Source organism: Helobdella robusta (assembly GCF_000326865.2).
Source record: "Helobdella robusta unplaced genomic scaffold HELROscaffold_8, whole genome shotgun sequence".
Taxonomy (NCBI): domain Eukaryota; kingdom Metazoa; phylum Annelida; class Clitellata; order Rhynchobdellida; family Glossiphoniidae; genus Helobdella; species Helobdella robusta.
The window spans coordinates 2,467,409-2,492,542 of record NW_008705459.1 but is presented as its reverse complement, the minus strand read 5'-3'; the positions used below and the strand labels follow the sequence as shown (position 1 = coordinate 2,492,542).

Genomic DNA, 25,134 nt, shown 5'->3' with positions numbered 1-25,134 from the left:
TTATATATCATCACGAATTTATGCTTGCCAACTCATCAGTCTATCGAGTATATTGAGTGTGAAGATAGTTAGTGTTCCATAATTTATAAAACTCCATATTTATTCTTTATAAAATAATTTTTTCTATCTTGGGTGAAACAATTGATTATTTTTTTATTGTTTAAACAGTTGGAAACTGAAAACCGACCGTTCATTTGATTATCTCTGTCAATATGTACACAACACGAACAAAATGCTTTTTTGCAAACAACATCTTCTCTGGTGTGTCAAACATACTAAAGCCAACTGACGCACACACACACAAAACACACACACACAAAACACACACACACACAAAACACACACACGCAAAACACACATCTAAACAAACAAACACAGCACACCACTAATGTAATGACATAACGACTATTATTAACAAAGTACCCCAATCAATAACCATCTGTTTAATGCTTAACAACCTAACAACAAACTACGCTGAATGTACCGTAAACGCACCACGCAAAAACATCTGACTTCTTTCGCTCCGGTTCAACAAAACTTTTATGTGTTGTCATCAATGTTGATTTTATCTGTAGTGTTAAATGAATTTGTGGACGTGTGTGTGAATGTGTGCGTGCGTACGTGCGTGCGTACGTGCGTGCGTGCGTGTGTTAAAATGTTGAGTAATCTATAAAACCTACTCGTCATACATTTCGAATGGGCAGAAGGAGAAATAAAATCGACATTAATGTTGAGTTTATATTGAGTCACTATCCAATTAAATAGCGCCTGATGCCGATATGGAAGAATTAATTAAACTGTTGCGAAGTTTAGTGAAGCAAATAGAATTAAATAAAATAATAATTTAACGTAGCTTAGCGGAGAAATTTAGTATGCATCAATGAAATGAGATACTCGAAAATATCGCCTTACAGTTTAACGAACCAAGCTAACCTATTTTAAAATTGATTTTAAAGCATTAAAATCGAAATTTATGAATAAAAACAGTGAACTGAATAAGGCGCATTATAATGATAATAATAACAACAACAACAATAATAATAAATAAAATAAAATAATAATAAATAAAATAAAATAATAATAAATAAAATAATAATAATAATAGCCAATAAAGTTTGATCACGCTCATGATATGAGTAGATTTGCCATTCATCTAGTTATTTATCAGTGTTGGCGCGTATTTAAGGCGAGAGAATTTATATGAAAATCATTTAAATAGTAATAATAATTATTTGAAAGAATAAATAGATGAGAAAAATGGGTTAAACGTTATATAAGTGTGATGAAAGAAATGCTACGGAAACAAAAATATGTAAAAGTTTTATTTAGCAATTAATAATTCCTTCTTTTCTGCTATAAATAACTCAAAAAAAAAAATTTCAAAATGGGAAACGAATTATTTTTCCCTGACTAGAACATACTGTTGTAAATGTTGAAGTGGGCATTAAATCACGGGAACAATACAGTCTGTAGAGTCATTACAAATGAAGAAAAGAGCCCGATGTTGGTGGTTTGGTGGGCTGTCCAGCTCACTCTGCAATCTATCTAACTGTTGATTAATTACATATTATTTCGCTTGTCTGTTTTGTTGTGGTTGATTGTTTGTGTGTGTGTGTGTGTTTGTTGGATTGTTTGTGTGTGTGTGTTTGTATGTCTGAATATGTGTTTGGGTTTTACTTTTCAAATATATTTTCATATATAGGATCATTTGAAATTCATGCATTTCTCAAGTAAATGCACCTTCTCGCTAAACCCGCTTTTTATTACATTGTTTTATATTTATGAAAATTTTCTCTTTCTCTTAATCTTAATCTTTATGTTTTTAATCATACTAGATATCACAGATCATGCGTTGGCGTGAATAACACTGTACTTAAGTGTGCATACATTGGAGCGGCTGTAGCACGGATGTTGAAATACAATTCTAAAATAAAATGCAAGCGATACGGCATGTATCAGAGCCGCGTAATGAAAAACAAAAACAAAACATAAATCACCATTCAACCACCCAATTAACCCATATGTTATTTGTTCAAAGACCTCATCGTTTAGATATTACTTTGCAGTCCCTAAAAAAAAGATGCAATCAATTGACATAGATTTAAAGGTCTACGCTCTGTTAATTATTTACATATAAAAGATGGCGTGCTTGCTAGGATTGTTCTGGAAATGAAGCTTGCACATGTTTGCTCTGGAATTATAAATACGTCTTGCCGGTGTATATACACACAAGTGTGTGTGTGTAGGTCTATGTTGATGAAGGAAGAGGGCAGTGTTTATACTTATGCAGATGATTCCAAGCGAAATCAGGCACCTTTAACTCTTACGCCATCTTGCAACCTTAAGGATGATTCTAATGACGACGACGACGAAGATGAGAACGTAGTTTGATATTTTTGTGTCATGACATGACAAATGGAATGAAAGTTGTACGTTGTTGTTTTGAAATGTTTCACTCTGTACATTTGAGAATTATCATATGTTGTTTTATTGATTCTCAAATGTCCATGCGTTGCGGCTTATATGCATTTGTTATTGATAATTTTTGCCCAACCAAATAAGTAGAAACTGTATATATATAAAAATAAGAATGCCAACAGTTCACAGAGACTTATGGCCGTATTAAAAACGCATTGACAATCAGCCAAGATCACAAAGGCCTTCATTAGAACGTGACTATTAATTTCTACACTTTCTTTCACCTTTATATTTCCTAACATTTGTCATGTGAGTAAAAATTTTTCAGACAGGAACAAACATGCGTTGCACGCACTGCTTTTCTCGCACGCAGACTGTCCGTATCTATTTCGTTAAGTGCTATGTGCAGTGCATGTTTGTGTCTGGGTCGTCGTCGTCTTCATAATTTTACTTTTTTATTCTTGATTTATAAAATCTGTCAGTTAAATTTATTATATATATATATATATATATATATATATACATTTTTAGTTTGTTCGCATAAAATTGTGGCGATTTAACTTTGTAAAGTTTACATATTTTTTGATAAAGAAACTGTCGAGTTGATTTTGATGTTATCAATCATTAAGCAATGGAAAGTGATTTTTATGGGATTTTGTTTAAATTTTCGTTTAACAGAACCTACAGCTAAAACTACAAGAATCTAATAAACTAACATTTTACAAAAAATTTTTTCAATTTTTGGTTGTGCAATGGTTTAAAGGCACAGCATTTGACAAATACACTTAGCGAAATGTATTTAGGTTTAAATCAGTGTACGTGAAATTAAGTATCTATATAAAAAATTGTGTTTGCATCTGAAACAGTTCCATGAGCAACTATCATAAACAAAAAAACTAAAAACAAAGAAACACTATCAGTTACACATTACACTAATGCATTTGTGTTTGCGTTTGTTTTATGAGTTTTTGCTCTGTCTTCTCTTTGAGAATTTTTTATTTCATATTTTTTGGTGATTTTGGTGGCGAGTGCAAATAACCAAATGAAGATTTAAGTAAGATTTTTTTAGTAATGGTATTCTTTCGACGTCTATTGATTTATTTGCGGTAAAGACCACCTTTTGTGTACTGACATTCCATGATAAGATGCTTTTAGGCTTTTCATCAAGCCTCTCTCTTGCTATCTATTTTTTTTCTAAGGTCAAATTTGATTTTGGTTTCATGAAAGTTATAAAAATTATTATTAAAATTGTTTTTTTTATATTTTGTTTCTAGAAGAAGTATTAAAATTATGTTGGTGTTTTATTTGAGTATATCGTTTTTTCCTTGAAGTTGTTTATAATTTAAATTTATTCCGAAGTCATTTATGATTTAAATTTATTCTCATGGCTGCGGTCTCAGAAGCACTTGTGTGTTTTTTAATTTAACCATTTTGAATGATTGCTTTTGTTCTTTGAATACATCATTTTTGTATTAAACAATTTTTGACACATTTTTTCATCATTGACCTATCGACTGACCGAGCAACCAACCAACCAACCGACCAACAAACCAACCGACCGACCAACAAACCAACCGACCGACCGACCAACCAACCAGCCAACTAACCAACCAAACAATCAACAACCAACCAAACAACCAAAAAACCAACCAACCGACCGACCAACCAACATTTCAATTCCAGGTAACCTAACTGTCATCATCACCCTGACACTCTGCAAGAAACGTCAACGTCGAACCAGAGTGGAATGGTTCATCCTCAACCTCGCCATTGCAGATATTTTTGTTGCCCTCTACAACAATCCAATCGAAATCGCCTGGGCCGTAACTATCAGCTGGAATGCCGGAGACGCTGCCTGCAAGATCCTCATGTTTTGTAGAGCATTTGGATTCTACCTCTCATCTTTCATACTGGTTGCCATCAGTTTCGACAGATATTTCGCAGTGGCCAAGCCCTTGTCGACTGGAACTGCAGACGAAAGGGGTAAAATAATGCTAATCACTGCATGGACTACTGCTGTTTTTGCAAGCCTCACTCAGGTTTGTTGACTCGCTCAATTGTTTTTTTCAAGTCGATGCTTCATTTCAAAAATGCTCTGCTGCTGGGAGAAAATTTTTTCACGACTTTTATGTGATTTTCTAAAAAATCGCGTTTAATTTTATATTTCTATATTAATAAAATGTAATGCTCGTTAAGCTGGAAAATTGAAATTGAATTATAACATAAATATTTGCACGCTTGAACGAGCAGACTGGCCATTGAACAAATTAAACATTTAAAAAAAAACTAATAACCCAGTGAATAAGTCCTAACAGGTATTACTCAATCAGCCATGAAAGCATTATCTAAGCACAAAAACAAAATAATTGTCTCGCTATGAGCAAAATGCACACATTCTTTTTCTAGTTAGACAACTGTATGTAAAAATTACACATTATAATTTTTTATGTGCACAAAAATATAATTTATTTTAGTTATTAATTTTTCTCATTATCGCTAGTTTCTTTATTAATACTGCTACTACTACTGCTTTTACGACTCTGACTACTATTAATCTATTCTACCGGAATTAATAACTATTGACAGTAACTAAACCAGTACTACAACAAAATCAATTGCTGGTTTTGCAGTTGCTAGTGCTACTGCTATTACTACTACTACCACCACCACCACTACTACTACAACTACTACTACTATTCATACTAATACTTTTACTACTACTACTACAACAACTACTACAACTACTACTACAACAACAACTACTACTACTACTACAACTACTACAACAACTACTACTACTACTACTACAACGATAACAACAACTACAACGACTAATACTAATACTAATATAATAGTACTACTATTGCTACTACTATTGATGTTGTCGTTTTATTGCAACTAAATGAGGTAAGCAAGTCTAAGCAAGCGAACATAAATGGTACAAGATGATCAGCTGTAGGTAAATAAAAAATTTTTAATTAAGGAGTGTTTCCTAGGCTCACTAATTCGTGCGGAAAGATAAATAAGTGGAGTAGTCTCCATCTGTCATTGCATTTTAGCTCTAATGTATGAGTTGAAATGCACGCAAACTAATGAATCAACGATCCCTGTTGCTATAAATGTGTTTAAATGTTTCTGTTTTTCTATTTTTATTTCATTTTTAATAATGCATAAGAGGAATTTAAATCTTGAATGAAATGTAATAACCACTCACCACTACAAAAATCTTTTCTCTATTAACTATAATTTTTTAGAAAATTTATAGTGAATACTATAAATAACAGACAAAAATAACACCAGTTATATATTATCTCAGTTCTAAACTTATGCACCTATACTTTGAAGATTTTTTACAGTTCAACGTGAAACATTTGTAAAAACAAGCAAAATATAATTGAAGTTTTCACATTTTTTTTCTAAAATGTTTATAAAGAAATACAACATGTAAGTGTCCAATGAATATGAGACAAAGGCCTATTTAAGATATAAATAAGCAAGCTTTGTTAATAACGAGCACGCATTCCTTCCATTATAGAGTGTCGTAAATTTGCCTGCGATAATTTTAGCTAGTATTAGATGCATTGCGCATTTTTGTATTGCTTTCTCAAAATAGATCTTCGATTTATTATTTATCGTTTATTTATTCATGTGATTGTATACATGATTGCATATATGAATGTGGGTTAGACGTTGCGTTTGTTTGTGTGTGCGTGTGTGTGTGTGTGTGTATAGTACGTGTGTGTGTGTGTGTGTGTATGTGTGCTTGTGTGTGTTGGAGTATGCGTGTATATAAAACTTTGTTAATCGCCATATAACCCAATAAGCATTAAGTTCATTCCCTCGTTTAAAGCTTTCTAAATCCGCTTTCTAAAAATTGAAATGAAAATTCATTGAAATTGTTGTCGGCTTGAGAATTCGCTGGAACACGAAAACGTACTCACGCACGCACGCGGCCATCAGACAAAAACATGATGGTAGTAAGTTTATATGGTAATGGAATGATGTGATGTTGGTGATTATAAATTTTAATGATGATGATGACGATGACAGAAAGAATGAATTATGCGAATAATTTAAGTGGGTTTTTACGAGGATAAGATAAAAATGTTGAGGGTTATGAATTAAATATGAATTGATATGATGCGTGAGATGATGTAAATCGTAATGTGATTGATTATGTATATGATATAATGATGCGAGTGCTGATGTAGACAATATGATGAGCTAAGCGATTGATGGCGCGAATAAAGTGTGGATTGTTAAGAAATTTATTGCTGATGATCCTAATCCACCACAACTCTTGAATGAGGTAACTCCTTTTTTGCAATGAATGAATTTGTTTTACCAGTGAGATAAATGTAAAACAAAATTGAAAAAGAAAGAAAAATATGTAGAATAAAATAAAAAACGAAAGTAATAATATTAGAATGAATGGTTATAACAGGTTGCACTGAATAAAGCAGCAAACAAAGAAAGAAGTTTTTATTTTGTATTCTTTCACTAACAAAATTTTAATTTTTTGTTTATGTAATGTTTCTACAATGAATTAGTAAAAATATAAAATAATTTAAAAAAATTGAACTTGAAGAAGAAGGCTCATTAAAAAACTCCTCCTAACTTTCAACTCAATCAACTTTAAAGAAACTCAAACAACTTGTTGAACATGAAAAAATACAAAGTCAAGTACGGCTTGAAGCAAAAAGCCCTTCATAAACATCGGCAAAAACTGTGTTTGTCAACAAGTCAAGGCAGACAGACATCATAATCAGACAGTCAGAGATATGTTTTTTTTTAATTTCAAGTTTGACATAATCAGTTTGAGTGAATTTTTCTAGGAGATGTGTTGAAATTTAAGAGTCACTTAATGGTTCTTCTCATAAAAAATACTGTAGTGATCTAGTCGTGTTTTTTTTGTATTTTTATGCCACTTAATTATTGCTGCTTTGGTGCGTTACCTTTTAATGCTTGCTATATTTACGGCTTTAATTATTGGATCTAGATATTTTATTATTTATAGGCAATTTCCCTGTCTGATTTTTAATCTATTTATGTATTTTTTTCATTTTATTATGACTTCTGGTAATTTTTTTGTTTATTTGTTTAAATCTTTTCATGAATTTAGATGTTCTTTGGTTAATGTGGACATTAAAAATAGCATTTTTTTCCTTTGCGGGTACTTTTTTTTAAATAAAAAATTTAAATCAATTAATTAAAAAACCTTTAAAAAATTTGTAAAAAATTTAAGTAAATTTTTTGTTTAATTTAAGCTTTTATGTAAAGAAAGTGATTAGATGCTTTAAATAACACATTTTTATAAAAATTCAATCGCGTTAAGTCTGATGGGAGCTGTAAGTTCTTTTGAACGAACACAAAAGACATAAAACCATACACATACACGTCAGTAACACACACATAAACACAGTTACACACACACGCACACACACAAACTCACACACAAACATACAAAAACACCCACACACTTAGAGTTTAAATGACATTGCGGAGCTTCAACTGTCGAGCAAGAAAACTCAAGAATCTAATCTTCTGGCGGCTTAAAAGTTAAAAACTTCAACCAAACTCGTCCATCCTCCCAAATCAACTCCGCCAATTATTTAGCCATTTATTTTACTGCTTCTGTGAGCATTTTATTAGAAGTTCATCTATTCAATTATTTCTTCATTCAGTCGCTTGTTCTTTTATTTATTCATTTATTCCTTTCTTCGTTCGTTCAATACAAAACAATGCAACACAACACATAATAGTACAACGCAATACAACACATTACAATACAACACGATACAATAAGGAAAACATTTAATCAGCAGTTAGTTATACTTGCAAATCTGCAGTTAAAATTCAACCCACAATTACTTAATATCACGAACGTAACGTACTAGAAAAAGTCAAATTTGAATAAGTAAAAACGAAAAGATGAACTAGCGAACAAATGAATAAACAGATGAATGAACGAATGAACGAATAAATGAATGAATAAATGACTGAATGAATGAATAAGGAACAACGAGTGAAGAATATGTTGTGTATGGTTGTGTGTGTGTGTGTGTGTGTGTGTGCGCGCGCGCGCGTGGGTTTCATTGTTAGCATTGAACATGCTTATCTAACAAACGTCGTTCATTTATAAAAAATTTCAAAAAAAATTTTTTTTGGAAAAATGTTGACTGCCGTTCTTGGCATCATCAGTCCTTCTAAGTGATTCAAATTCAAATCTTTCAAAATTTTTGAAAATTTTATAAAAAAAAATTTATTTTCCTTGTAGGAAAAATTTGAAATTTTTGACTTTAATGAGAGGTCTTTTGAAAAACTTTGTTTTTAATTAGCGCTATATAAATGTACTTGTACGTATTTTTTCCCCAATGTTATAATCACCATTATTGTCATCACAACCATCATTAATGTCACCAACCACGCAGTATCATCGTCAACATAATTGTCATCATTATTGACATCATTGTCTTCATCGTCGTCTTCTCCTTGTTCTGTGTTTTTTATGGCAAGCTTAGACATTTTTATCTAAAAAAAATTTTGTTAACTTAGTTTATTGTTCTTTTATAAAATCCTCATAAATTTTTTATAAAAAGTAACTTTTCTACTGCTTTCACCACCACCGTCTTCACCATCAACGTCATCAACATCATCAGTTGCGTCATCGTCATCATCATAGGCGTCATCAGTTTTGATCCATCAACTCCTTCACTATCAACATCCTAAACATTTTAATCATTATCGCTGAAATGTTTATAACAATTTACTGCAACCTAGGTATAGCGTCAACTAAATTTTAACATTAAACTTTATTTATACACACTGGTTTATCACAGCAACGTCAATTCTAACAACTAATTTGTATATTAATATATAATTTTGGTCAAATTTTGTATTCTACCGCATAAATACTGTTGTCTCAACTGTTGCTCTGTAGACGATAATGTTCATGAAACTTAATGCATTATTGTATGATAATTCGAAATATAAATGACAGATTTTAAAATAATAGACTAATATACTTGTAAAATTATGATGAAGATTTGCTCAAAAAAAATTTTTCTTAAGAATATTCTTTAAAAATTAATGAAAGAAAATAAAAGGCTTAACCGGTCAGCGGTTAATAAAACGTCAAATTAACGTCAAAAATCATAGGGTTATTTTTTCATGACCTTTCATATGTCGGTAATTTTTTTGAAAAAATTTTCTGACCTTTGACCCACAGGTGACCTTTAGTTTTTGTAACTCTCTTTTTCATAACTATCCAACATTATTTTTTAGAAACATTTTTCAGGATCAACTAAATTATTCAATTAAAACCAAACCTGCTGTTGCAGTGACGACTGACGAGGTTCATTTGTAAAGAGGTCCCATCCCGCCTATCATCGCGTTGAGTGCGAGCGTTGATTTACGTAATTTTGCGTACGCTCTGTGTTGTTGTTTCTGTTGTTGACATTTTGGAAAAACACTAAAAAGAAAATTATGTATGATGTTTAATGTTCAATTTCCAATCAACATTATTTCCTAAGTAATGATACTTATCAGATATATTAATTGAAACTCAGAGCTGATCTCAAAACCATACAACCATACTCTGTTTGCAAAATTCACCGTTCACTGTTGAACATCGCGCTTTACACACTAGTTGATTGATTGATTGACTGACTGACTGACTGATTGACTGACTGATTGATTGATTGATTGATTGATTGATTGACTGACTGACTGACTGACTGACTGACTGACTGACTGACTGACTGACTGACTGACTGACTGACTGACTGACTGACTGACTGACTGACTGACTGACTGACTGACTGACTGACTGACTGACTGACTGACTGACTGACTGACTGACTGACTGACTGACTGACTGACTGACTGATTGACTGATTGACTGATTGACTGATTGATTGATTGATTGATTTTTTATAATTTGACAGTGGCGAAAGACAGATGGAGTCCTTTAATGACAGGCAATCGAAAAATTATAGCGGGTTGCACGTGATATGATGATGATGATGATGATGACGATGATGATGACGAGGAGGACGTGAATTTCGATCATGATAATAATCATACCATGATGATAGTGATGATGATTGTGATGACGACAGTTATCGTATAGGGAGGGAGGAAAATTTTTATTCTGCAAAAAATTGATAATCAGCCTCTACGTCGAAAAACGGTCTGATAATTAAATGATAAAAATGATGGTGATGGCCAAAGGGATGTTGAAAACTATGATTCCGATGAGCCCTGATAACGGTTTATTAGGTGATGATAACGAGACACTGCAAGTGAGTATGTGATGATAACATGATGGAATATGAGTAAGTTATGATAACATGATATGACGTTGGTGGGAGAATGATGGCAGCGCTAAAAATACCAAAATAAAATTGAAAGTAAGCGAGGCGTGACGAGGGTGAAGGTGAGAGGAAATCTTTCAATGAAATAAAAATGTGCCGAGGTGTTCAAGCTGGTGGCGAAGCAAGGACTGCATGTTTAGAAGTTACTCATTCATGCGTTCAAATACAAATTGCATGTACAATCTATTCAAATGTGAATGAATAAAAATATAAATGTATATGTGTGTATGCGTATAAAAGTGATAGGATGGTGCAATGGTTTGGTGCCTGACACTGCTGCCAACTTTATATATACAACTTCAAAATACATACCCACCTACATACAATCAAATCATGTGCAGAATTTTAATGAGAAAATTAAAAAAAAGTTGTGAGTTCTAACCGACAAAACAAATGAAGTGGAATGAAATGCAGAGTTAGGGTCGTTGTCGGAAGAAATTTTCGGTCATCTTTGGTCATTCATTCAAGGATGTGTCATGTGTTGTGCGTACATTCTACAGAAATGTTGTTACCGTTACTGTTGTTGGCTTGAACTAGTTTTGTTAAGCTAATAAACATTCACGATAATCATTTGCCCCACGAGTTGAGGCTTTCAAAGTAACAAATTGCCTAGTAATGCCACTGCCGCTGAACTTTTAATTTCCTCCTAGCAGCCACTCCTACCATGCGTTGCTGCACTGACATGCATATGTTACGCTTAAAAGGTTAATTCATCGTGACGTGTAAGAATTTTCAAAGGCTGTTTCTTAAAATATTTTCAGAAACAGTAACAGTCTTTTTGTTTATTTGTTTCCAAGTTCAATGCGATATTTTCTTATGTGTCATCGTTTGCTGGTTTTAATAATAGTACAAATAATCACAACAGTAATAAAATAATAATTATAATGTTACAGCAACAACAACAACAGCAGCAGCAACAACAAAAACAAAAACAACAAAAACAACACCAACATAATCAACTACAAAAACATATTAAAACATCAACAATTGAAAACAAATTTGCTCTAAAAATTCTCTAAATTAAAGAGACAGATGAATTATTTATCGGCAGTTATATGGAAAGACACGCGTATGTTTCTGTTTAAATTAAAATCGTTTTAATGCAAGGGAATAGACAATATTTAATTATTTACTTAGTTATCTTTGTTTAAAAGTTATTACTGATAATATTACTACTACTACTACTACTACTACTATTATTATTATTATTATTATTATTATTATTATTATTATTATTATAACTACTTCTACTACTACTACTACTACTACTATTACTACTGCAACTACTATTACTGCTGCTACTACTACTACTAATAATATTACTAATACTACTACTACCACTAATACTACTACCATTACCCATTATTACTAATCATTCATAATAGGAATATAAACATTAAAAACAAACTCATCATATTGGAAGTAAGTTTTGAAATGGTGGAATAAGGTTAATTAAAAAATTTAAAAGTGAAGAAACTGTGAAATGTCAGTAAAATTAACCACATGAAATCATAAAACCGTTGTATTTCGGCGGCAGATGAAATCAAATGGTAAATAAACAGATATTAAAGTGGAATAAAGCTACAAACAAATCAAGCTGACAAACATTCAAATACCTTAATAAAGAAAATGTGTAAATGACAGTATATGCGTATGAGCGTATGTGTTTGTGTGTACATATGTATGCATACTTAAATGTGCATATATAATTGTTTGTATGTCTGTTTGTAATGCGTGTAAGTTAGTTTTCAGACGCATACGATGAGTGTCTGTTAGTTTGTTTCAATGTGTATGTGTGTGTGTTTGTGTATGAATGTGTGTGTTTATGTTTGGATGACAGAACTAATTTGATCTTTCCGTTTCTCCCCATCTTCTCACACATACATCAGTTTTTTTTTCTTGCCAGCCTTCACTTCAATTAAGCTGCATCATGAAACATTCCCATAGGAGTCAAAAAAATCACGAAAAAATTTAGTTTCGTCTTGTGAATTCAGAAAAAGTGACCAAACTGAATTTGTATTAATACGATATATATGTAGATTATGTTTGTATGTAGCAAAAACAAATGTGTGTGGGTAGGTGCCAGTATGTTTGCGTTCATGTGCACGATGAGGTTCGTACAAGGAAGCGTTTTGTGTGTATACTTGTTTATATTTGAGTATTTTTAGCCATCATGTGTAAATGTTTGTGTGTGTGTGTGTGGGTGTGTGTCTATGTGTGTGTGTCTGTGTGTGGGTGTGTGTTTGAAAAATCGGCTATCGATAATATAGTGTCAAATGTGAATCAATTATGAGGTATTTGTGACGTAATGGTGAGTTCAGATGATAAATGTTTGTATTTCCGCTCTTGCCACAAATACCCCCGCTAAATTTTGGTTGTTGAAAATCGGTCAACATTACAAAATATGTTGCCTGTTAACGACATGGAGCTGAAATTAGATTCTCTTTCAACTTCAGAAACAATAATTTCATCATTTTTAAAATTGAAATTTTTAAGTGTTGAACTTCCAATCGGGATCGGGTTGATATCAGCTGACAGAAGATGATGACGTCATTTCTAATGAAACATCACAAATCATGCACCTTCTTTCCGTCCGGGTTATGCTGAGGGAAAAAAAGTTAAAAAAAATGTCACCGCATTTATCAAACACATTTTTTTAGTTTCGCTCTTAAACGTTGAAAATATTATTCGTCTGGATATTTTAAAAATTAAAACTTGAAAAAATGTTTGGTTAGTACTATTACAGATTGGTTAACAACCGTTATCTATAATGTCTGTTCTATCTATTACTATATTTCACTGGGAATCTTGCATTTTTTTTCTGGCCCTGCCACCTGTGTAAATATCTCCATCCTATTATTTCCATTATAAACTTTACTTGCAAACAACGAATGTATCAAATACAAAAAATAAAAAGATAGATTTACTGAGTTGTTGAAATTTTGTTATCTATCCGCTGGGCTTAATGCGTCCGTCTTGAATGGATGCATGGGCGATTCAAATAAGTGAAAATATGTATCACTAAGTGATGTTTCTTTTGATATGAATGGTTTTCACTGTTGCTCAAGAATATGTGACTATTTTTGTGATTATATGTGACTATTTTTGTTATTAATTTTATTTTTTTTTATCATTCTTTCTATTATATAGTAGCAGAGTTTATTCATTTTCATTGTGATCATCATCGTCGTCATAGTCCTTAGCATCATCATTATCATTCCAAAGCATCACCATCATTGTTTTCTTCTTCTTCTTTTTCCATATTAAAATCCAAATGATAATTTTATAATATTATTTTTAAAACTTTTTGTAGATGAAGATGTTATCGTGGTTTTATCCTCCGTTATTTTTCACTTTCAACAAAAAAGTCCTTTCAAAACATTCTCCTTCATCGAGTTGTCAGAGTTAAACAACGAAGATGATCAAAATTAAATAACAAAAATAAATGTTTTTATTTGTTTAAACAAAATTTATTTGACCTATTTGTTTGAATTTTATTAAATAAAAATAAATATATTAAAAATAATGAAAAAACTAATCTAAAAAGGATTATAGAAGAATTCTTTGAAGTTTTTTTAATTTACACGTCAAACCAACGACCTAAAAAAAAGCTGTCAGAAAAAAATTTTTTTAATCAAAAAATTAATTATTTTAATTTGCAAATTTTTTTTATATTCATCTATTTTGCGTTTAAAAATTCGAAAAAATTAATTTTGAATTTTTATGTGGTAACTGCTACGGAGCTAATAATGGTGATGATTAAGATATTAATGGTGGTTAGTATAGTTATAATTACGATGATGGTGAACAATGACGATGACACTGATGATTGGGATGATGAAAATGTGCGTAATAGCACGATAGTGTAACGGTAAAGTGCCTGTCTTTGCTACTGCAGTAAACGGATTCAATTGCTTGTTGATGCCGGCAATGTGTGTGGGATGCGTGGTTTCACATGTGTTTTCCTGCACTGTGTGTTTGTTGTTGATGCTTCTGAAAAACATTGAAAAGAGAACATTTTTCAAACCATAATAGATATAAATGTTCATAATAATGATGATATCAGTGATGAGTTTGAGAACAGTCATGATATCAATTATGAATAAGTTTAGTTATAATAATGTTGATATAATTGATGTTTGAGGATAATAAAATAGATATTATGATACTGATAATAATGATACTGATAGAAATGATATAATGATACTGATAGAAATGATATAGTTATACTGATTGTTAACTAGCTATTAAACAACGTGAGAAAAAAACAGAACTATCTTTTTTTTAATTTAGCAGCAAAAATATTTTTTTTTTCTAATTTGCGGAATTACTATAAAACATTTCTGGCTATTATAATTGACAGACAAGCTTATGACAAGTTTATAATTGACTCTGATTAGATAAATTATGTTTAAATGCCACTACCACTACTACTACTATTACTACTACTACTATTACTTCTACTACTACTACTACTACTACTACTACTACTATTACTTCTACTACTACTACTACTACTACTACTACTACTACTACTACTACTACTACTACAAATAATAATAATAATGACGAGGGTGTCATCTTCTAATTTGTTCATCACATCAATTATGAAACTGTTCTTAATGGTATCAAGAGCAAAGTTGATGATGATGAAGAAGATGATGATGGCGGCGATGATGATAATGATTATGGTGAAAATGGCGATCATGATGAAGAATTATGCTACTTATGCAGCAAACAAAACAAAGATGAAATGAGTATATAAGAGTAAACTCAGTGAAAAAAATGAGAAATGCTCTTGTAAGTAAAGTGCATAGGCATTAAAACCATCAGAAAGTGCAGTTGTTTGTTTAATTTTTTACTTACCCACATAGGGTATTATTCAAAAATTAGTGCCAACCAGCCAACAAACAAAAAAATATTGCAAGAATTGGCTAAATAATTTTTGTGCGTGAGTGCGTGCGTGTGTGCTTTTGTGTGTGAGTGTGTTGTGTTACTCATAGCATTTTTTTTGTCTGTGATATCTTTAAAGCAATATAGTTTTCACGTTCACTCACTTTTGAAGGAGAAAGAGAGGAAGAGAGAGAGAGAGAGAGAGAAAAGATAGGTGAGAGTTCTGTCTTTGAATGTTAAAGTAGGTTAACATAACATAAACATATCATAACAAAGATTTAAAGTAGGTTAATATAACATTAACATATCATAACAAAGATTTAAAGTAGGTTAACATAACATAAACATATCATAACAAAGATTTAAAGTAGGTTAACATAACATAAACATATCATAACAAAGATTTAAAGTAGGTTAATATAACATAAACATATCATAACAAAGATTTAAAGTAGGTTAACATAACATAAACATATCATAACAAAGATTTAAAGTAGGTTAACATAACATAAACATATCATAACAAAGATTTAAAGTAGGTTAACATAACATAAACATATCATAATAAAGATTTAAAGTAGGTTAACATAACATAAACATATCATAACAAAGATTTAAAGTAGGTTAACATAACATAAACATATCATAACAAAGATTTAAAGTAGGTTAACATAACATAAACATATCATAACAAAGATTTAAAGTAGGTTAACATAACATAAACATATCATAACAAAGATTTAAAGTAGGTTAACATAACATAAACATATCATAACAAAGATTTAAAGTAGGTTAACATAACATAAACATATCATAACAAAGATTTAAAAACATGACGAACGTTTATGCGGTACCGGTATCGGCAGAAAGCCTCAGCAAAATCTAAGTATACAACATCCACTGCTTTCTTTTTGGCAAGAACGCTTATCCATAAATCCGTGTCGGCTTCTGTATATGTTTTATGCCAAGTGATTCACAATTATCTTCTTAATTATTCTTCCTAGTACCTTGAATACAATGCTTATGAGGCTGATTAGTCTATAATTTTCAGGGTTGCAACGGTCTTCTTTCTTGAAGAGTGGCACTACGATTGGATCCTTCCAACCCGAGGGTGATTCATCCGTTGCCAACAATATGTTGAAAAGTGTTAGCAGTGCATCATCCGCAGTGTCCTCTCTCATATTTTCAGAAATGCTGGCTTGAGGCCGTCGCTTTCGGGGCTTTTATCTTCTTTCAGTTTTAGGTGATACCAAAAACTGCTGCATTGTCTATATTTTATTATTTTTTCAAATACTATTTTATTTTGTATATTTATTTTATTATTTCTATTATTTTGAGTAGTTTCTGACCGAAAATGACAGCAAAAAGATTTTTTGGTGAGATATCTATCGTGAACAACATCCGCACGAACGAACGAACGAATGAACAATAGAACAAATGATTGAATCAACAACCAACAATATATCTTCTGGTTATATATACCACAATGAATGTATACAGAACGGCATAAAAATTTTTAACAAATCGAATGAAAGATGTAACAGACGCAACATCATTCAACACATTCGGTTTCTGCCGGCTTCTGAATTTTCAAGTAATAAAAAAAAACATAATTATTAGCATCAAAAAAAAAATTACAACAACATAGACAGCAACGGCATTAAACACATCAAGAACCATAACATCAGCCATAACATCAACACCAACGAACAATCTGAAATGGAAATTGCTATTATAGTTTATAAATGTCAGCCGCAACACAATTGCGTGTCTACCCTTGATGGAAGTTAGGAAGGCTTTATATCAAAATGATATTGCCAAAAAAATTTTGTTGTTGTAAAATCCGCGGCCGATAAATTTGTCTGAAGTATGTAGGATTTCATTATTATTTTGAAATTCTGTTTATTTCTATCAGTATTAGCAAGTCAAACAACCTGACTACCACCGTTAAATCGTAAAGAGCAAACAGCGTTGCTAGGGTAATGCACAGACGTCACATTAACATCAAACAAGAATGAGATATTGCACACACACACACACACACACACACACATGTCACATTAACATCATAGGAAATTGAAAAATTTTACACACGGTACGTTATAAACAACGAGACGAAATCAAAAGGCCAAATATCTAGCACAAAAAAAAAACATCAAGTGACGAGAAAACATATCATTAGAAACAAAATCACCACAAAATAACATCAACAGAGCCAATGAATAACACGCCATGTATGTGTGTGTGTGTGTGTGTGTGTGTGTGTGTGTGTGTGTATAAATAAACAAATAAACACCAAACACCACCACACAACAGAGCTTAGTTTTCTACCTGGCAAAACACCCGAACCTGGAAAACTTCTACCAGTGCGTTGTCACCAACGACTCCTTCCCGAACCACATTGTGGAAATGTTCTACCACGCTTTCAACTTCATCTCCGTCTACTTCCTTCCTCTGGTCGTCATCATCGTCTCCTACTCTCTCATCATCATCATTATCTCTAAAAGATCGAGGCAGACTATTGGTTGGTTGGCTATTTTTAGATTTTTTTTAGGTATTTTTTGGATTAGTGAAAATTAATGAAAAATGGAGTCTCAAATGAGTGAATGATTAAATTATTAATTGATTGATTGATTCATTCATTTATTGAATCATTGGATGATTGAGGGAATGAATTAATAAATTAAGAGGTAAAAGAATGAATAAAATATGTTGATGAATTATTATTTGATTGATAAATATATTGGAAAATTTTCAAAATTATAAAACTAAATTACCCAAGTTTCTTTAAAAAGTTTTTTAATTATTGAAACTTTCCGAAAAAATAGATTTATTAAACATGCTACAAAGAATATTTTTCCACTCTGATCATTTATTTATAGATAATAATATACACAATTTAAGCTTTAAGCATCTGATAATTTTTAACATAAAAAATCACAAAACCATTCCAACTTTCTTTTTTAACAAAATCTCTTTACGCACCACTACTTCCCATTTTTAGTTTTAGGCTCTAGAAGTCATTTTTAGAGTTTTTATTATTGTTTTTCATTATTTTTGTTATTATTTTCCATATCATTTTTATTATTTTTACAAAATCTTAAAATTTTTAGGCTCTCTAATGCATGAAGCGTTAAGTTTTACAGTCATTTATTACCTATGCCAATGAGATTTTACAGCCATTTTATCAGCATTAGTGATCTCGATGTTACTTTTAAATACTTTGGCAAATGATGCTAAGCTGCATAATATGCTAAAGTTGTAGAGACTTTTGTTAATGTAATGGTAATTGTCGCAGATGACATCAATGTCGTTAGGTTGTATAAGACATTAACTATTTCAGACTTAACAATGATTGTTGATGTGTTAGGAAAGGTTATTTAACAGAGTTTGTGATATATTATACTGACATTTTAAGACGAATAGCTAGCTTGGATGACATTCCTGTAAATGGTTCTGTATTGCACATAATGTGCACGTAGGAGAGAGTGCATTGGAGGCAGATATGCCTGCAACACATGTTGATGTAATTTAATACGTTATTATTAAATTATTCTGAAGGGTCGGAACCCATCCAGCCCGACTCGAACGATAACAAACGAGGCAGTAAATTAGACCGGAATAACAAAAAAGTCTGGAGTCTTCGACGGGAAAATTCCCATAAACACCATCAACAACAACTACGACAATCAAATTACGTATTACAACAACAAAACCACAAACAAACACCACAAAATCAGAAAAAACCAAATCAACAACTCTACAAACAGCAACAAATCACAGAAGAAGAAGAACTGCTATTTTTAAAAAACATCATCTCCCCTGACGAATTATGCGACGACCATGCCAGCGAAATAATTAAAAAACATTATTTCAGAGAAATAAAGAGCAACTTTTTATTGAGAAGCAAAAAATCAGACAGCAATGACGATGACTACATAAACAACTTATCTAAGATACGCAAATGTAAGAACAACCTAAACGGATGTGAGATAAAATGCTTGTGCTTGGACGCAAGTGATACAACCAGAACACGTTCCAACGACAACGACGATGTTGAAAACAGTTGCAGCAACGCTAACATTGAGCAACCAGAATTAATTTACAGACATCCAGCCAATTGCAACTCAAACGCCGCTCTTACTTATACGAAACGGCATTCAAGGGAAATTGATAACAATGGAAACCGCGAGAATCCACCTCAAATACGTGACGACAACCGGCTATTCAACAACAACGTCAACAAATACAACAGCATCAACAGCAACAAAAATAATAACCAAACATGCCACTACAATCACTCAAATGATTCTTCAAATAACCGCCAAAATGAAACAACACCAACAAATTTTTTGCAACAAAAAAAATATTTCTTCAAAAAACAGCCTTCCAGCAATCTGCAACTATGTCACCAGCAACAACAACAACAACAAAAACATGCTACTAAAGAGCTACATTCAACAAACTCAGAAGCACAACCACCACCGTCAACAACAACAACATCAACAACAACATCAACAACAACATCAACAGCAGCTACAACATCAGCAACAGCAACAAGCAATTCCAATCGTGTAACGCTAAGGATATCAGGTCTCAACAGAATTGAACAGGCTAGGGCCAAGACGCTGAAAATGACAATTGTTATTGGTGGGCGGTTGTTGTGTTTGTCGTCAACATTGTAGTTGCTTTTCTTTGTTTTCAACACTATTGATGTTCTCTTGTCTCGTCGTCGTCGAAGTTGTTGCTGCTGTTGTTGTTGTTTGCGTTGTTGCTGTTGTTGTTGTTGTCGTAAGTATTGTGCATAGTATTTGATAATAACTAAGAACAAAGGCCATTCAAAAATGAATTGTAGTGAGGTGTGCTGGGGTGTAATAAATAATACTATGGTTGATTTAGTTCAAAAACGAATATTTTTATTGTTAAAAAGATATATAATATAGATGTTTGTGTATAAAAAAATGAGTGTGAGTGTGTTTGTGTGTGTGTGTGTATGTGTTGCTTTGCAGATAATCTTTCAGTAGTATATGTGTCATTATTGCTTCAGTTGCTAATTTGTGTAATGTTATGAATTAAATACAATTTGTTGTTGTGTTCTGTTGTTGCTTTGTTGTTTTGTGAAGTTTTTTTATTGTTTTTTTTATTTGTTTTTGTTGTTGTTTTGTATTTTTTGTAAATTACCATTGTCTGGTTGTATTGGTGTCTCCGTTGCATCATGATTAACTGACTTTGTTGTTTATGTTACTAATTATGTTACTGCTTTTGTTGTTGATGTTACTAATTATGTTACTGCTTTTGTTGTTGATGTTACATTTTTAGGCCAGTGCCGTACTTGTTCATGTTGTTGTTTGTGTTGATGCTGATGTTGTTTATGTTGTTGTCGATTATGTTGCTATAAAGGTTGTTGTTGTTGTTGTTGTTGTTGTTGTTGATGGTGTCAGTGCTGAGTCAGATATATGTTCATGGCTTTTCTTTTATTGACATAGGATTTGGCATGATGCAGACTTCAGAGTTTATTTTCTGTTGATTTGGTTTTTTTGTTTTGTTGTATCTTTGTTGTTATTATCGCTTAATTGTTTTTATTTAGCATCTTTGTTGATATTAGCTTTTATTTCGTTTCTGCTTTTTTGTATTGCCGTTGCTATTGCGTCTTTGCTGTTGTTTTGTATTTTTTGTTGTAGTGTCTGTATTGGAATGTTGAAAATAATTTTATTTTTATCTTTTCTGGTTTCAATTTTTTGAATGTTGCCGGAATGGCAATTTCAATCCTTGCAAGCAACCGAAAGGAATCGTGTACATTCAAGATGGCCACGATGCAAAAGATGACGATGACGTCATCGATGATGATGATGATGACGATGATGAAGATGATGATGAAAACGATGATTAACGAGGTGGCGTGAGTAAAAGAGTTTTCTAAAGTTTTCTATCCAATTTTTCGCTCGTCATTTTATTTTTATAACTTTGCAATAAAAATAAAAAATGTTTGAGATAAAAATATAAAAAAATAATCAGCTCATGTTGACAGATTCCCCATTTTCTAAGTAATGATTGGTGTCGATTGAAACAATGACCGATGAATAAATTCTATATGGTTATTAAAAATGGCGATGAAGATGATAAAGATGATGATGTTTTTTTTACAATGATTATGATAAAGATTACGACTATGCTGATCGAGATTGTCAGAATCAAGATGAAAGATGATGAGTCTGGTGATTTTTTTTTAATATGATTAAAATAATGAGGTTATCCACGTTTGCAATGATGAATAAGGCGGTTATAATGATTCAAATGTGATAATAACGGCAATACTATAATGATGATTTTGATGATGATGTACTAAAATTGAAGGGGGTTACAGTCCCTATGAAGCCACCCCTGGCTGTCCTTCTTAAAATTTACCCCCCGTGTATGTTTTTATCTTGTGCGTATCTGCTTTATGGATGGTTATAGAGGTTGGTTGAGTTGAACGTGCTGGAGTTGCTGCTCATGAGAATGTTGAAAAATTGCTAAAATTTTTCTATGTCAGAAGCATTTTAGACTGAAGGATTTCACTTGTCGGTTTTAAATCTTTTTCTTATAAAAAAAAATTCTTCAAAAACATCTTAAAATTTATTTGAATAATTTTCCCTAAAAAATGTTTAAAAGTTAAATGATTAAATCATCATTAAATAAATTGCACCCATGATAAACAAACTGCAAAATAGTTTCTAATGGTTAACAAACCTTTCATTACATAATTTTTGCTGCTACTACTTATTATTCCTATTCTTATTATTCATTATTGTTATTATTATTTTTTATTACTATGATCATAATTACTACGATATTTTTCTACAGTTCTCGCATTCATCATCTGCTGGACGCCATACTACGTACTGGCTGCATGGTGCTGGCTATTTCAGTTGGTTAATCATTATTAATTATCATAAATTAACATTAAATTTTACTAATTATCATTAGTTATGTAATAATGCTATTACGTTATTAACGTTTATCATTGGATGATAAAAATATGGCTATCAAAAGTTTTTATAAATGATAATCGTTTGAAAAAAATATCTGTTTCAAACTTAACTTAAAACATACTTAGTTATTCAAGTAATAATAGTAATAATAAAATTAATAATTATAATTATAGTTGTTAATATTATTATAAAATATTTTTTTCTAAACTCCAAAGAGATTCCGTGCAGAACTATGTGAACCAGTGGATCCAAGAAATCCTTTTCATATTCGCCATTTCAAATTCATGCGCCGATCCCATAATATATGGTTTGTTGTAATTTTATGTTCTTAGAGGCTCTCGCAATAGGCCATACTATAGGGCTGCACCACCTAAATTTTTTATCGGTAATATGTTGGATATATTTTATGAAAGATATTCCTTCTACACCCTTGACGATTTACGCAATAATGTTAATGATGATTATGATTCACTCATACGCACACACAAACACACCCATTCACATACAGACATACATTTACACACATAATTATACATACACACACACACAAATACTTGCACACACACAAATACACGCACACACACACATATACAGGTATCTTCTCAGGAATATTTAAGAAAACGCTAACGAAAGAACGAAGCTGCACAAAAATCGTTGAAATTCAAATGCAATAACAGCAATGGCATGACATCACATACATTGCTTACATTAAAACATTGATAACATTAATAAAAATTAAAATAAGAACTAAAAATATGAAAATTAAAGCGACATTTAAGTTAAAAGGATTTTATCTATAACTATGACATCAACAATGGCAACAACATCAACAACAATAACAACAACATTAATAACAACGACAATAATAATGATTATTATTACATCCAACATCAACAACAGTAACAACAATATCATCAACAAGAACTCTTCATCTATATAACTCTCTTATAAAATTCACATTGATAAGTTTGTCGGCTGATGTGAGTAGTGTGAAATCATCAATCAAAGAAGAAAAAATTGTTTTTGAGCTTACTTTTGCTCGCATCATCAACGAAACATAATTTTTCAATTTAACTTCTTGTTCAAAAATGCAAACAAACATAAACAAACAAAACGACGGGATCCTTCAAAATAATACAAAAAGCTAAACAAACAAAAGTTAATTAAACATCTGCCGATAAACAGTGCTAACAAATAATTGTTTCTCTCTCTCTCAACAATAACAACAACAACAGTACCAACAATGACAACAACAACAGAATCATATCATCCAACCTCAACAACAACATAAAATAACACGTCCAGATAAAAATAATGAGAAATTATATGTCAATTGCACTAAGCCTGTTTTTAACAAAAAAAAATTTTTATGAGAGAAGCACATCAACAAACATTTTGATGAGAATTTGCACTTGTAAAACATTTTAAACATTAACTTCGCCTATGAGTAAAACATTAGTGACATCCCATAACTTCACACTAGATGATAATACTACATTTTCGAAATTTTTGTTTACTACCAACTTCAAAAACATTAACAAAATGCAAATTTATCACCCAAAATACATTAATTACATTAAATAATTCATCAATATAAGTCAAATACAACAAGATTGAAAATATATCAACCCAAAAACTGATAAAAATTAATAGATAAACCAGTTAGAAACATTACTTCTACAAAAAAAACAAAAGCAATTAACAACAGCAACTACTACAACTACAGCTACTACTACTACTATTACGACGACGACAATAGCTACATTACGTAACACCCTCAGTGAATCAGTAAAGTGCTATAAATTCTACAGTGGCATTAGTAAGTACTACAATTTTTTTATAGCTTTTTTATTCATTTAATTTTTTCATTCATTCTTTCCATCAATCAATCAATAAACTATTCATTTAATTTATCAATTAATTAGTTTATTTAATTACAATTTCGTTCATTCAATCATTTATTCATTATTTCAATTAATTATTCACATATCCGTATGAGTAGTTTATTCATCATCCATTTGATCGATTTTTGTCTGCAATTATTTATCAATTCAGTTATTCATTCGTTCGTTCATTCATTTGTTCGTTCACTCGTTCGTTCGTTCGTTCATTCCTTCATTCCTTCATTCACTCATTCATTCATTCATTCATTCATTCATTCATTCATGAAAAAAGAGATCAATTCAAATCTTAAAAAAGATGCATAGTTGATTGAATAAAAAAAATTCCATCATTTAAATGACATTCGGACCAACTGATTGCGATGGAGTGGAATGACAAATGATTGAGCGAAGAAAATTGATTTAAAAATAAATTTTTCATAAAAAATAACTAAAACAAAACTTAATTGAACAAATTCGTTAGCAAAAATATGAAATAATATTAATGAAACTAATTATTGGAATATATATTTATATATATATATATATATCAATTATTAAAATTAATATTTATAAACAAAATGTTACACGCAACCT

The 25,134-nt window shown here is 31.3% G+C and overlaps 1 protein-coding gene across 1 annotated transcript; it reads left to right on the top strand.

Annotated features, from left to right (window-relative positions):
• Positions 1–4,103: 4,103 nt before the first annotated feature.
• On the top strand, positions 4,104–22,975 carry HELRODRAFT_70323 (hypothetical protein; the record flags this gene model as incomplete). Its single annotated transcript, XM_009031868.1, has 5 exons — positions 4,104–4,461; positions 18,010–18,214; positions 20,248–20,336; positions 22,530–22,593; positions 22,873–22,975. Coding segments are annotated over 5 exons (819 nt in total), but the record flags the coding sequence as incomplete, so codon positions are not given.
• Positions 22,976–25,134: the final 2,159 nt, after the last annotated feature.